Source organism: Apium graveolens, unplaced genomic scaffold, assembly GCF_009905375.1.
Source record: "Apium graveolens cultivar Ventura unplaced genomic scaffold, ASM990537v1 ctg4861, whole genome shotgun sequence".
NCBI classification, from domain to species: domain Eukaryota; kingdom Viridiplantae; phylum Streptophyta; class Magnoliopsida; order Apiales; family Apiaceae; genus Apium; species Apium graveolens.
Window position 1 is genome coordinate 24,172 of NW_027418719.1, and position 16,095 is coordinate 40,266.

At 41.3% G+C, this 16,095-nt stretch overlaps 1 protein-coding gene across 2 annotated transcripts; it reads right to left on the bottom strand.

Annotated features, from left to right (window-relative positions):
• Positions 1-12,748: 12,748 nt before the first annotated feature.
• LOC141702300 (wall-associated receptor kinase 2-like) lies at positions 12,749-16,033 on the bottom strand. 2 transcript variants are annotated; one of them, XM_074505999.1, is made up of 4 exons: positions 14,935-16,033; positions 14,681-14,839; positions 12,965-14,208; positions 12,749-12,815 (listed from the first exon to the last, which is right to left on the bottom strand). In XM_074505999.1, the coding sequence occupies exons 1-3, from the start codon at positions 15,851-15,853 to the stop codon at positions 12,974-12,976; spliced, it is 2,313 nt and encodes a 770-aa protein (XP_074362100.1). In that variant the 5' UTR covers positions 15,854-16,033; the 3' UTR covers positions 12,749-12,815; positions 12,965-12,973. The 2 variants fall into 2 exon arrangements, with proteins under 2 accessions (XP_074362100.1, XP_074362099.1); XM_074505998.1 differs by lacking the exon at positions 12,749-12,815 and having other exon boundaries at positions 12,832-14,208.
• Positions 16,034-16,095: the final 62 nt, after the last annotated feature.

The following is a 16,095-nucleotide window of genomic DNA, read 5'->3' on the forward strand; positions in this document are numbered from 1 at the left end:
TTTTATATTTAAGATCTTCCTTTTAAAAAGGGGATTTAAATACTCGCTCAAAACCTGGGGGATCCGGCTCGGTGGTGTGTTTTATATTCGCAACAAGGTTGCTGTCTTGGTAAAAGAGTTTTTGATTACTTACCCAATATTCGGGAAGTAAAATTCTTGGAACAAGTTAATCCATTAACAGGCATCGCCTGGGAAATATCGGTGAGTTTTCCTTTCCAACTAGGTACGACTTCTTGGTGGAGCCGTATCAACAAGTTTCTACTTGGGGAAAGGGGGAAACGAGCTTTACGTTTCAGAGTCATGGATTTCATCTGAACTAGGAGTGGCGTAAGTGGTCGAGTAGCGCCGGCCCAGCCTTAGTATATTGGCCCAAATGGCCTGGAAGTTCCGCTAAGGCGGTCCATTCCTTAGGAGTTCAGTGTTCGGTTGACAAGTAAATCCGACAGGTTCTCCTCTACATGTAGAAAATGGTGGGGTTGTACTACTACGACTGATCATCGTAAGTGGTCTTCCTGGCGCGGCAAACTCCCGTAATGAGTTCATCATCCAATTGGATAATTTCTGCAACACTACCCAGAGCACTTCGATAGAAAGGCTACGGTTGGGCGATTGTTGAGTGTTGGCAGGGTCAAGTTTTCAAAATGATGTTTACATCAAATGAAGTATCTCATAACTTCATTTTATTTTGATGATATTTTAAAGGTTGAATCTATTCAAGTATTATCTTGTAGTCTCATCTATGTGATGAACTTTTGAACTAATTATAACTTGAACGGTGGTAGTTCAAGTAGTATTTGGAAAAGATATAAGTATATTGGAGTATCTGGTAACTTCATCTTTTAAACTTATATCTAGTAAATGATTATCTTATGCATGATAAAGATTTTCAGAATAATGTTGAGACAAGGTTAGATATATGAGATCACCTTGCAACGATATTTTTATACAGTTATACACTGGAACTCTGTGTGTATTATGCATGGAAGAGGACTTCCAATATTTTGAAAAGTATATATGAATATATGTATATACACTGAATATTTTGCGACTTCATCGCATTAAGATATCAACTTGGTTCATTTCTTTTGACCAAGACTTTCATGAGTATTATGAGTAGGCTCATATATTGTTAATCATTATACATATTATTTTGGTGGGCTTGCTGCTCACCCTTGCTTTCTTATTTCATCACACAACATCAGATAGATAAGATGAACAGGACCAAGCTCCCAATTCGCAAGCGGATAGGAAACGTTCCGCAGCTTTCCGGAAGCGTTCAGGCCGCTGTAGCTGAGGTAGAAATTACCAATAGGCTAAGTTTTCAACTAGTAATGTACCAGACTTATGTATATTATGAATTGTAATAATGGCAAAGAAATGTAAATTTATTCAGAAACCTTTTTAAGGTGTATTGACTTAATTGTGGAATAAAACGACTTGTGATTATTTTTGGATATTCATCTCTGAGACTATAACTTGTGGTGTGTGTGTGTATATTGTGGGGTCACAGTAAAGAGTAGTTGATTGTTTAATAAGATTGGGTGTTGTTAAGGGAAGTGGAACTCGTGACGACCCAGATCCCCGACCCCGGATCTGGGGGTGTTACACTCTTGTTTGTACTTGGTTTTATATACTTGTTATAAAGACTACATTTTATATACCATGTTTTCATCGGAACCCACGTTGATGATGAGTCCGATTATGGGCTAATCATTATTGTGAGGTTCTAGCAGATTTATTTATGGATTTCTTTAGTTAATTGTTTGATGCCTTAGTATGTGGTGATTGTATGATATCCTAGTAATGGTTGTGTGTATTCGTCTTATGAGCGTCACGAACTTATAAGATAGTGTGTTAATTCTTAATGAAGCGAAAGTGAATTTAAGGATTTAGAACTTGCCATGATAGCATAGGTTCATGTATTATCATGCATGATTCGTAGGTAATTCTAACCATCTTACTTGCCCTGTGTAATCATGATAGATAACTTGTGCTTAAACTGTTATGTTGTCAAATTCTATAGACATATAGGGTCTCAATATAATTGGTGTCTATTCAGCTTCTATCTCTTTTGTGGATGTCTGGTAGTATGGTACTCGTGAAACGAAAGTTGGCGTTTATCAGTTTCGTGTTATCTGATTAGTGTCATCATCATCAATAAGGCTATTGAATGAAGTATTTAATGAAGTTGGAATCCCATGTTTGTCATACTTATTAATTCAATCTTATTTCTCGTAGTTATAATTATTAGTTTAATTCTTAGTTATAAACAACCTCAATTAGTTATCGTCTTAGCATTGAATAATAACCATACATTGTTTCTTAAGTGTGTGAATTAATTAGTTAACCAATACAGTCTATGTGGGAACGAACTAGAAAAGATTTTATACTACTTGCGAACTCGTATACTTGCGTGTATTATTAGCGCGTATTTAGCGACTAACACACTGACCTAAACAAAGCTTGCCCGAAAGATAGTTTTCCTCTACCCCGAATCAACTAGCTGGTTGATTCCATAGCCGGGCACGCATTACTTAGCTTTATGGATGCTTATTCAGGATATAACAAAATTCCAATGTACGGGCCAGATCAGGAGCACACCTCCTTTATTACTGATCGGGGTCTCTATTGTTATTTTGGGATGCCCTTCGGGCTCCTTAATGCTGGGGCAACCTATCAAAGGTCGGTGAATAAGATGTTCAAACATCAGTTGGGGAAGACTATGGAGGCCTGTGTAGATGATATGCTTGTGAAGTCAATGAAAGCAAAGGATCATGTCCGCCACCTATCAGAAATGTTCCAGATCCTAAGGGAGTACATGATGAAGCTCAATCCTCAGAAATGTGTGTTTGGGGTCGAGTCAGGGAAGTTTTTGGGATTTATTGTCAACTATAGGGGCATTGAGGCCAACCCCGCCAAGATACGAGCCCTACTCGAGATGGGATCCCCCCAAAGGGTGAAGGATGTCCAAAGCTTAACGGGGCGAGTGGCTGCCTTAAACCGCTTCGTCTCAAAGTCCTCCGACAAATGCCAAGAGTTCTTCAAAGCAATTAAAGGAGTGGGGAAGAATTTTGAGTGGACAGAAAAGTATGAGAAAGCCTTTAAGAACATAAAGAAGCATCTCAGCAGCCCTCCAATATTGTCCCATCCAAAGGCAGGTGAGACTCTGGTCCTATACCTGGCCGTCTTTGACTTTGCAGTAAGTGCGGTATTGGTCTGAGAGGAGGATGGTATCCAACTCCCAGTATATTATGTGAGTAAAAGGCTAGCCGATGCAGAGACTCAGTACACGAGCCTCGAGAAATTAACATATGCTCTGATCCTGGCCTCCCGAAGCTCGGGCCCCATTTTCAGGTGCACAGAATAGAAGTACGAATCTCCTACCCCTTCAGGAAAGTAATACATATACCGAAGTCTTCTGATCGAATGCTGAAGTGGACGGTTGAGCTCGGCCAGTTCGAGGTGGATTATAAGCCAAGGACCGCAATCAAAGGCCAAGCCCTGGCTGATTTTGTGTTGGAATTTCCTCCACATCAAGAAGTGGAGCAGGGAGCCCTTGTTGTCATACCTAGTGCAGAAGAGGTCGGGCTGGAAAGCCAAAATAGTGCCCCATGGTGGAGCCTATTTGTGGATGGAGCCTCTAATAGGGATGGGGCAGGGGCTAGAATTGAGCTAATCAGCCCAGAGGTGCACAAGATCAGACGCGCGACCAATCTGGTCTGTCATGCAACCAACAATTATACTGAGTATGAGGCCCTGAGCAACAGTCTCAAGCTAGCTCTGGAAATGAAGGTGGAGAACTTGAATGTGTTTAGTGACTCCATGATCGTAGTCTATCAGATAAACGGGGGATACCAAGCTAAGGGGCCAAGAACAGAGCTTTACCTGAAGTGTGTGTGAGGATAATTGAGAGATTCAACGAGGTGAGGCTGGAACTAATTCTGCGCGAGCAGAATGAAGGCACGGACGAGCTGGCTAAACTTGGCTCGTGCCGTGAGGCCATTTTGTTAGGGGTCGTTCCCCTTGATATACAGATACAGCCAAGTATGCCCGAGAACGAGGTGGGCAGCCTCAAAGATAACCTCGGCCCCACGTGGATGACACATATCTTAGCCTACATAAAAGAAGGATCACTCCCGGACGAAAAGAATGAAGCAAGAAGAATAAAATACAAGGCAGCTCGCTATGTGATATACGATGGGGTCCTATACAAAAGAGGGTTCAGTGTGCCCCTCCTCAAGTGCATAGATGGGGATGAATGCAATTATATCCTAAGGGAAGTACACGAGGGAATTTGTGGCAATCACTCGGGGGTAGCTCTCTAGCTCAGAAAATCCTCCGTCAGGGTTACTATTGGCCAACGCTGAAAAAGACGCCTTTGAATTCTCTCGAGTTTGTGATAAGTGTCAGCAATATGCCAGTTATTACAACAGCCCTGTGGCCCCTCTCACATCCCTCATGAGCCCTTGGCCCTTCGCTATGTGAGGAATTGATCTGATTGGAGAACTCCCGAAGGCCAGGGGAGGTGTCAAGTATGCGGTTGTTGCGGTAGATTACTTCACTAAATGGGCAGAGGCCGAGCCTTTAGCCACTATCACGGCAAAAAAGCTCAAAGAATTTGTGCACAGGACCATTATGTGCCGCTATGGTATCCCTTACAAGTTAGTATCTGATAACGGGAAACAGTTCGATAGCAAGGACATGCGGGAATTTTGTGAGCAGCTGGGAATTCAGAAGAGTTTTAGTGCAGTTTGCCACCCCCAAAGCAATGGGCAGACAGGCTGTTAATAAAATCATTAAACACACCTTGAAGGAAAAGCTTGAAGAGAAGAAAGGGACATGGCCAGAGGAGCTCGCACAGGTCCTGTGGTCTTACAACACGACCCCCCGAACTACAACTGGAGAGACCCCTTTTTTTTGGTGTATGGGTGTGAAGCTATGGTGCTCGTCGAAGTAGGGGCAGGATCTTTTCGGAGGGACAACTGTGACTCGGAGGTAAATGAGGTCAACCATTGGCTCTATTTGGACATGATCGAAGAAACTCGGGAAGATGCTCAGATCAGGATAACATCATATCAACAGAGGACAGCAAGGCATTACAACAATAAGGTTTGAGCCCGGAATTTTAAGGTTGGAGATTTGGTTATGGGCCGGGTCATGCCAAACACCAAGGTGGTGAGCCACGGAATCTTTGGGGCAAATTGGGAAGGCCCCTACAAGATAAAATCAGTGCTCTAGGAGGGAACCTACCACCTCAATGATATGCAAGACAAGTTGATCCCAAGAGCCTGGAACGCGGAACACCTCTACAAGTATTATCGGTAATACTATTCTTCTCAGACTTAGTATTATCTTAAAATATTCCTAAGTCTCGGGGGGTAGTGCCATATAGGTGTCTCCCTGAGACCAAAAGCATGTAACCCTTTCACTTTCCATTATCTACGAATGAACGATTAATATTTATTTGTGTCTTGATATTTTAACTCCTGTTAATAGATTAAAATACCCAGCAGGGGAGCCCATCCTTGGGAGCCCATGCGAGGACAAAACAGTTGTTTCATTAATGTGTTAAAATCATAAGTCAAGCCGGGCCCCGACCCGCTTTACAGCAAGTCTATGAACCGAGCTGGGCCTCGACCCGCTTGGAAAAATAATAAGCACAAAACGGATTAAAGATGAAGATAAAACTATGAAATTAGAAAGAGGTGTGATGCGAGCCCAAATCCATGGCTCGCAAAGCGAGATGTGTTAGAGGGTGCGGGTCGGGGAGCCCAGCCCTCTATCAAATATGGCCAGGGTCGCATTATGCGAGGAGAGGATACAGGAATAAAATGCGAGCCCATGGGCCCAGCTTGCTAATGCAAGTACACATGCAACACTTGTGAGTTAGCAATGATGCGAGCCTGTTTTACTTAAAAATTATTATTGATTTTACTTGATCGGACAATGATGCGAGCTAATGGGCTCGGCTCGCGATCAAGGTGTAACACCCGCAATACGCGGCCAGGGTTATGATAGCTATTGGTCAGAAGGGGCACGGTAAGTTTACACAAAATAAAGAAAATCAGCTAGCACAATAATGACAAATGCGGGCACAAAAGACTTGACATTTTATACAAGCAAGTTATAAATAAGTTATGCCCCAAGGCAGAATATTTCAAATACATATGCGAGGCGAGTAGGGTTCCCGCTTACCCATTCAAAAGTCTATCTTCAAAAATAAATTAAACTAAGGCTTGTCAGCCTCTGCCTCCTTACGGGCCTGCTCAGCTGCGAGCCGGGCCTCCTCGACAATTTGAGCGTCCCTTTCCATCTCCAGCTTCAGCTTTTCAGCGTGCCTAGCTGTACCAGCACCCAGAGCACCCCAATCAATGTTAGGAACCTTGCTGATAAAGATTTTCATGAAATTCCTAGCCCCTAGGTTCCTGGCATCAGCGAGGGCGGCCTCACGACCCGCAGTCAAGGCAGAAACTGACCCCTCCAGCTCGAGGGCCTCTTTCTCCTTCTTCCACACATCCGCAAATAGGTCATGAGCCTCCTTCTGATCCCTCAGTGCCTTCTCATGAGCAACGGATAGATCAAGCATCTTTTGGTTGTAGTTGTTCACAAGCGTGACTTTCTCTTTCCCGTGCTCGCTAACCTTGCTCTGAAGGGACTTGACCTTAGAGTCGAGCTTTATGTTGTTCTGGTTGATGGCTCACATTTCTTGAGCCCTAGACAGCTGACGGTAGTACACCTCAGCCACGGTCCGGGTCAACGCATCGTTGTTGGCCTCAAGAGAAGAAGAAGTCCAATTCTTCATATCCTGGTCGCTAATGTGAGCCTGAGCGAGGCGGCCAAATGTGGTCGTGACCGTGTTGACAGAAGAAGAAGTAGGAAGAGGGGCATCAGATGGAGCAGCCTTTTTTGGGTCAGGCTCACCGGTTCTTCCCTCTTTGGGACCTCGATGCCTTTTCAGCCGAGGAGAGGGCCCTCCGCTCTTGAGATGCTCAGTAAGAGTGGTCATGCGGGCTGGAGGATTAACCTGAGAGTGAGCCCCTGTGGTCGTCGCCGCGGGCTGAACTAGCCCCGAGGTCGCGGCTTGCTCGGCCTCTTTCATGAAGGGAATAAGGGAGATGGCCATTTCTGAAAAGAAGACAGTAAAACAATACGTTAGTCACAACAAGATATAATGGATAGAGGATATGTGAGCAGATAGTAAATACATAAAATTAAAATGCAATGTAAGGGATGATGCATGCAGGAAATATAGGCATGTGAGCACACGGGCTCGCATGTGCGGGCCGGATGTTCTTACCCTTTGTGGCTCTTTTCTTTGGCTTCTTCTTGTGGGGAGTCAGCCTCACTCCTTCCTTCAAAAACCCACATGCGACCAGGTTCGATGTCGTTATGAGTTTTTCGATATCCCTGTCCACCTTGGGAAGTCCTAGAAGGCTATCCGTATTTATCTTTTCCTGCCCATTGAGGACAGTGCGAAGCGGGGTGTCTGGAGATGAATAAAAAACAATTTGATTTTTATGAAAGAACTATTGTGAAGAAAAGAAATACAACCAGGGAGAGCTTATCTTACATGGGTTATAATAGAAATGATTCTGAACTCGAGGCACCTCGTGGATATAGAAATAGGGGCTCTTCCACTTCCCTAAATTGCTCGGCCCGTTGTGGATGAAGTTTTTCTTGTTGAAGCATGGCCAGACGGAGAGGTAAAAATACCCAAAGTCATTTGGTGAGTGCTTCAAGTTGAGGAAATAACCCAGCTACCTCACAGTTAGAGGAGGGTACCCACACTTATGGTACATGATGTACAGTGCGAGGGCGGCCCGGTATCCATTCGGATTGATCTGAAGGGGTGCGAGCTGGTAGTACTCGCAAATATCCTTAATGAAAGGATGGAGGGGTGAAGAAATTCCTAGCCTTAGCAAAAAGGTAAACAAAATCATGCGAGGCACCCTGCCTCCATTCTCCTGGTGGTTGAATCTATAGCATCGCATGTGCAGCAAGGGCAAGATAACATGACCCTCAAGCTGGAACTGCTCGATGTGCTCGGCCAGATGCTTTTGAGTAAGCGATGTGGGAAGGTCGCGGAAAGCGAGCACCTTTATCTCCTCAGCCGCAGTAGAACTCTCCTCCCCATCTGGGATGATCTGCTTTCTGAAGATAACCTCACCCTCAAGTTCGGGCTGGGCAGGAGGCACATAAGGCTCATGAGAAGCTGCGGGGACATAGTTATAATTGCAGATCTTCAACTGACTTGTAACATCTTCCACCTCCTCGCTTTGAGGGGAATCGTAAGACCAATGCGAGCCATCTTCTTCACCCTCGAGCCCCAAGATGGGATATTCTGCGGCTACAAGCTCCTTCCCTTTCTTAGTGTCATAATAGGAGCTCCCCAGGTCGCTGTCAGTAGACTCCGAGTCGACATGAATAGGGTCGAGGTCATTGGCTGCATCTTTCCTAAGATAGGTCGCTCTCTCTCTCTTCAACCATCTCTCTGAAAATATCCACTGCCCGTTCTTTGTCCAAAGGAGCGGGCTCGCGGTTTAAGAGTTCCTCAACCCCGAGGGAAGCTGGTAACTTGGAGAGGTCCACGGGCCTGTTTCTCCAATCATAAATATTCTTCTCCCTGGTGTAGTCTTCAGGGTTAGGGTCAAGGTGAATATCTAGCGAGCCGGAGCCACCTGCTCGCATCAAGTTCTCAACTCTAGCAATGTTCAGGGCCCTTTGAGGGGTGATAGCAGAGCCAGGAGAAATAGGTTGGCTGAGACGACTAGAGAGGGAGGTCAGCTCGCGTTGGAAGTCCTTCGAGCCTCGTTTCTCAGGTGGATATTGGTTTAATGGAGACGGAGTGGCTGAAGAGCGAGTCGGGTTGGCAGAGGAACGAGCCAGGTTCGAAGAAGAGCGAGACGATCCGTAGGAGCGGGCTGAAGACGCACTCGACATCTGTAAAATATGGTGAATATTAGTGTGTGGCCCTAAAAAAGAGAGTAGAAACAAGTATGGGGTCGCACCTAAGTGTCCTCACGTCTCACACAGGGTCGCACCTAAGTATCTATGCGGGCAGACGGGCTCGCATCGCGTTTCGTGATTGTGTGTGGGCTCGCATCGAACAGGTGGTGTGTGCTCGCGTGGTGCATATGAACAAATATTAATGGATATGGATGCTTGAAGATTAAAGGGGTACCTATAGGTGAAGTATAAGATGATCCTGATGAATCTGTTCCCGGAGAATCTCGTCGCCGGTAGACGGTCCTTGTGGTGATGATAGTTTTTGCCGTGGTAGATCCTTGAGCAAAATGAACATCAATTCGTGAATGTTCTTGGCAAAGTAAAGAAATGAATTGAAATCCCACATATTTATAGGGGATATGAGAGAGAAAGGACCACTAACACGTGTCACCATTTCAAGGGATGACACGAATCCCTACGCCAGGTGTCCAACAGCTGTCATGGGTTTGAGATACATAGACCGTTGAAAGGCATGCGAGGAAGCAATGTGCGACCTCGTGGGCTCGCACTTGCGGGGCCATAAAAAGTTAATGTTGGAAAATTCCTAGCCTCAAGATGCGGCCAAGAATTTTGGGGTAGTTGTTATGCCCGCTTTCGGTCATGGGCCCTAAACAGGTCCCCATGGGAACATTGAATAGTTGGGCTCTCATGTGTGGGCTAGAATCGTGGATTAATGTGACTTGGGCCAGCACATACGAGCTGGACTCATGACATGCGAGCTGAGCTCACACTTGTCATCTGGGCTCTCATACGCGAGCTGGGCTCAGGTGCCCATACGCGGGCTGGGCTCAGGTACCCACACGCGGGTTGGGCTTAGGTGCCTACACACGCGCTGGGCTCAGCTGCCCACACGCGAGCTGGGCTCAGGTGCCCACATGCGAGCTGGGCCCATGAGCCCACATCTTATAAAAACGAATGAGACATTGTATTTATTAAATTGAAAAGAAAGGAGGTGCGGGCCTAGGTGACCAGGTCGGCCCGTATTAAAGGACTTTGTGTGCAATATGGAAAGTGATCATAGATGACTGAGTTGCTCATAGATTTCGGGGCCGACACGGGTTGTTCCTACAATTACGGGAAGAAATGCGGAGATGCCGCGAGATTGTAGGAAGCGTGTGGAGCCGGTCGAGATTTACGTGACTAATTGGCTGAAGGTCTGACTTTATCATAGGCTTGGGCTATACGGGTTGAAGAACCCTAACCCTAGCCTATATGACTTGTTCCCCAAGAACTACGTGAGGCTTGATCCCTATAAATAGGGTACGTAGGCACTTGTGTGAGACATGGGTCGACACTTGATAGAGAATAATAAAAACCTTATTCTTTCTTGAGGAGTCAACATACAAGCTCAGCCACCACCACATAACAACCTTCCTCCGCCTTCAAACACCGTACTTGATCCTTGTTCCGACCATCAACATCCATAACACTATTATACGAAATTCTCCCTATAACACATATAAAAAACAAATCAAATATGTGAATAAACAACCAAATCACACACAAATATAAACGTAAACATGTATCTACATATTTACTGAGATAATAAAGAAAATTTGTTGATTTACAGAGTTAAATAGTTCATGAATAGAGGAAATAGATAATAAAGAAGAAAAAATTGCTACAAATATGAATTTTTTTAGTTCAATATTTTATGAAGAATGAAGAAGAAGAATTATTCAAGATGAAGAAGAAAAATGATTCAAGATGACTGCCCGTACAAAAATGAAAAAGATATAATCTCAAATTTTTGAATTTTTTTTACATGAAAAGTGGATCCATGATTGATTTGAAATTGATTTGTTATAATGATGAAAATATTTTAATTGTAGTATTGATGGTGTATACAATGAGATTCATGAATAAGAAAAAAAAGATAATGATTATCAAGGAAATAGTAATGATTTTTGAATTTGAATTAGTGAATACATGATTTGTGGATTTATAATTGATCGGTATAAAAACAAATCAATTTTAATAATATGTTTGATATTTTTAATATTGAAAAGTGATTTTTTAATAATTATAAATATCATTTAAGATGTGAATAACCCATGGATCTTTGCATATTCTTAAAGGAATTAGTTGATTTATGAAAATGGGTCGACCCATTGATCAAATTTTAAAAATATGGATCAAAATATTTGTAAAAATGTTACAAATTTTTGGATTGTTTCACTGATGCTCATTAACATATGTTTGGCGCGAAAAGATTATAAATGGAACATCATTTTTCATGTTTTGTTGACCATAACTTTACTCAGGAATACTGGCAAAGTATTTTCCATAAACACTTCCAATATCAGGCGGTATGTTCTATATTCTAAACACTTCTAATATGTAAACTTTGAGGGCCTTCTCAGTTCTCACTGCAGACAATTGAAATGTCACTCAAGAGAGTGATTTTTTTTTATTTTCCATTGTTTTTAGCTATATATATTAAATATATAATTTCTATATTTACATAATAGCGAACAAAAATAATTTAATTTCCCTCATTTCTGAATATAAACTAAATCCAGAAAAATTCAAGTAACAAGATAAATTGTAAAATATTGGTAAAATAAAAAAAATTCTGAATATAGGATGAACAAAATTACAAAATAAAATGTTTAACGAGGGTTTGGAATCTGAGCTTTGCCTTTGGGGCCGAGTTTTAGAAAGTCTCACAAATGTAAAACAACATCTGTTCCATGGTCCAACTCCCTCCATTCAATAATTCCATTTATCACTTTGTTAGCTTGCATTAAAATAAAATATCATACATAAAAGCTTCCAACAAAAGAGACAGACCTAACAGCGTTTTAGCTCACTCTTTAAAAATAATATAAAAATTTAGATTCTAGCAAGATAATGTAGGTTTAACGGTAACAATAATTTTTAAACTCACTCTTTATATATTATTTTATAACTAAAAATACATTGAAGTTATAAAAGGACAAATGAAGAGAGAGAGAAAAATAAAGTGCAGAGATTATTTGAAAGTAAAATGTAAGTTAACAGATAGGTAGAGGCTCTTAGAATTAAGAAGAGAGAAAATGTTTTTAAACTTTTAAAGAACCAGCTCAAATTTTAACAATCACTCTCTATTTTTGAACTTAAGAGTTCAAATAAAATATTTGTTGGAGATATTGTAAGAACTTGAACGCAGCCGATCAAATAAGGATAATTTTTGGGGGCAACTTTGTTAGCTTGCCTTTGAACAAATACTACTACCGAAAAACTAGGAAACTCATGCAAACAATTTAGACAGTCATGTAAAACATGGCTAACCTCTAACACATTCATTATTCGACCTTGTAGAGCTTGTACCGTTGATAGTCAATCTGTCTCTACGCATATAAATTAAGTGATTTTTGACTTAAAACTGAAAAATATATGTATAATTAGTCAAAAAAATGTTTTAAAGTTAGAAAAAATAGCTTAAAATCAAAAACTGATATAAGGTAATTTTTAGAAAAAATATTTTATTTTGATAATCTTTTTAATAAAAGCTAATGTCGTCATTTTAATGGACAGTTCATCAAAATACTTTTACTTAAAGATTTCAACGGACTGTTTTTAATGGTAGACTTTTGTAAAGCTTTCCATATGGAGACTGAAGGAACATACTTCGAGCCACATACTTGGAACGTGATTTGTAAGGATAATGATAGTGACATTGTCCGTAAATCGAAACATTCTTTAGAATATGGTATGATAATGGGGAGTCGTATGTTTCAGCAATTGAAAAAACGAGGATGTATTCGACAGTAACCCATTAAAGGCGGTTCCTCTCCATTCAATCTCTGAGCAGTTACGGGAAACATCTAAGAACAAATTCAAAATCATTGATAAGAATGTCATGAACAGTAAAAATGGAGTAATGCTAGATATTATTGAACTTAGCAACCAAAAAAACTTGATATTTAGCAATTGAAAAGACTTGACATAATTGAAATAGGAGCAGAGAATGAACTGAGATGTATCAGCGAGGGCTGGTTGGAGGGTGCAACAAACTTATAGTACTTGAGCCATATTGTTCGGAGTCTGTGGCAACATTGTGGTAGGAACTTAGTTGGAATTCATAAAGATCCGAATGCTGCAACTCACCGGTATGAGTATGACCTATTAAGCTTGTGTTGTCTTCATTGCCATTCTCATTAGCCCACGGATGTTTCGTAAATTTCCTAAGGCTTTCTATTTCCATCGTCACTTCCTTCATTGTTGGTCTTTCATCGCTATTAAGGTTAAGGCACCTTTTCACAAGTTGAGCAGCCTTTTCAAGTTGATCAACTGTTCCTTCCTTTACTAACCGAGGCTCTATAATTTGGAGTAACCGGTTCTCTTTCAAACAGGTAAGAAAATAAGTGGCTAGATTTCTTTCTTCCTGAGGATTGGCCATGCAAATTGGTTGTCTTCCTGTTAAAAGCTCTGCAAAGACCACTCCAAAACTATAAACATCACTTTTCTCCGTCAATTGGCCTGTATGGAAGTATTCCGGGTCTAGGTACCCTAAGGTTCCTTGGACTAATGTAGTCACTTCAGTTTGATCCATGGGTATCAATCTGGATGCTCCGAAATCCGCAATCTTGGCAACATTATTACTATCCAGTAAAATATTAGCTAGTTTGACATCTCTATGAATTATGGGAATAGAAACTGCTGAGTGAAGATAAGCAAGGGCACCAGATGATTCAGCAGCAATTCTCAATCGGCTCTCCAACGAGAGCCATGAACCAACTCCATCAATATTGTGCACATGATGGAATAATGTACCATTTGGTACAAACTCATACACCAACAATGGTACCTCACATTCTAAACAGCACCCCAAAAGTTTAACAACATTTCTATGAATAACTTGTGTAAGAATCCTCACCTCGTTAATAAATTGCTCTACCTGACTCTGATCCATTACTTTAGACTTTTTGATCGCAACTACACTTCCATCGGGCAAAGTTCCTTCATAGACTACACCATAACCACCTTGTCCCAGTATCCTGTCTGCAGCAAAGTTGTTGGTTGCCTTCTTCAGTTCTTCATAAGTGAAATGTTTTGTCAACTCAATAGCACCATCCTCTGAATTACTCTGTTGTTTTAAGAGAAGACCACCATTCTGGTGAAAGAATTTATCTCTTTCTTGGTTGTTTTTTCTTTCCCTCCTTATGCAAATCAGCCAATTAATACCAATAATTACAGTGAGGCAACCAAATCCCATACCTGCACCATGAACACAGACATAAGATTTTATTGGTCCGCTGCTTAATTAGCCAGTAAACCTCATTCGTTATTTTAAAACACTGATCTAGTTATTTTATAAATTTTCTAATTAATACAAATGTGATTTTATAAAATTTCTAATAAATACAAATGTTGAGTAACCAGCTCATCTAATACCTTAAGGTATTAGAGGAAGGCCCCAATAAGATAATATATTTAACACTCCCCCTCACTCGAAAGGCCCCAATAGAATCATATATTTAACACTCCCCTCACTCGAAAGCCCATTTATGGGTCGAAAAGTGGAACACCGGCACCCATCTTTGGGGCATTATTGCCTTCCTCCCGCTAGCCTAAGCTCTGATATCATGTTGAGTAACCAACTCATCTAAAACCTTAAGGTATTAGAAGAAGGCCCAATAAGATCATATATTTAACGACAAATATTATTAGTTAGTAAGAGTAACCTTACCTATTATAAATTTGATCAGTTGAGACTTGGATCTTTGAGATATGCAATCATTACCAACAAGTAGGTAACCGTTTCGACAAGAACAGTAATGGTCCCCGGGAGTATTGTTGCAAATCTGTGTACAACCTCCATTTGTTGCATTTTTACATTCATCAGTATCTTGCAGAAGATAAAAAAACCAATCACGTTAACTTGAATTACTATGTACAATGATAACCAAGTGGTAAATTAAAAGGACCTTTAAGCTTAGTTACCTCTGCATCCTGGACTAAGATACGGATTGCCCTCATAACCATCTTTGCAACTGCAGCGATATCCTCGATTTACCCCAGACCGAGTTCCACTGATGCAGTAGCTATTTGGGTCTATGCAAGCGTAAGATTTTGGGTCCTTGGCTGCCTCACTACAATTTTCATTCCCGATGGCCCAATCTAGTACTATCCGAACATTTTCCTTAGTTCTCTTTCGGAAGTTGGTATCTTTAAGATCTGATATACCCTGAAACTTGAAGCTGCTTCTCTCACCAAGAAACGTATACCCGCAATTATTGAAGGATGAGACATTTTGATGGTTCTTAAAGCTATTAATCCTAAGTCTCATATACTGTTGGAGATTGATGGATACTTGACAACAGCCAAGGCCAGAGCACTGGTTTTCATGGACTTCTTCAATGTTTTGGCATGTGGTAATGCATCCTTTAGGCAATAAGCTATCCGCAGAATTGTACAAGTAAGCGTAATCATCACATCCAACAACTATGAGGTCGTTTGTGTTGGAATAAGTATATGCATTTCCTTCCATGGTAGTCGTTTGTAAATTTCCATTAATTAAGCCTCCGGACTCATTATAGCACCTAAAAGTCACGGAAGTAGAAATCCGTACCTCCGTGTCAGATATATCGAAAACCTGGAGATTACCATCTCGTATGAAGGCCTTGGGAGGACTAAAAGAATTGTTGCAAGTGATATCAAATAGGTAGTTCATGGAACAGCTAAGACCATCGGATTTGATGCCAAACGGATATGGTACAGTCACATTACCGCATTTGCTTTGGCAACCCTGCTTTGTGATGATCTCGGCCTGCATAATTGTGTGTTCACTGTCATTCGTATCCAATCCTAAAGCAGAAATTGCCAGTAAAACAGGAAGAATAATAACAAGAAACAAGTGCATTTTGGTTTATGAGTTTTAGGACTTTTCTGTATATTCTCAAGAACTAAAGAGCTCTGTTTATACATGTAGCATACTTGACTTGTCCACGGCGCCCTCGTATTCATTTGAATTCGTCAGCTGCTGTTTTTTATTACTCATTCTCTAGCTACCTCTTCGTATTTGTAAGAACGATAATACTAGTTGTAAGAACAATTGTTCAGTCAACTGCATGAGCTTGGACCACTAGATATTTATATTGTCTT

Coding starts and splice junctions, on each gene's coding strand:
- LOC141702300 (XM_074505999.1), bottom strand. CDS start 15,853: ATGCACTTGTTTCTTGTTATTATTCTTCCTGTTTTACTGGCAATTTCT. Junction 14,840..14,934: donor TCTTAGTCCAGGATGCAGAG/GTAACTAAGCTT, acceptor ATCTTCTGCAAG/ATACTGATGAATGTAAAAAT. Junction 14,209..14,680: donor ACTGATCAAATTTATAATAG/GTAAGGTTACTC, acceptor TTCATGGTGCAG/GTATGGGATTTGGTTGCCTC.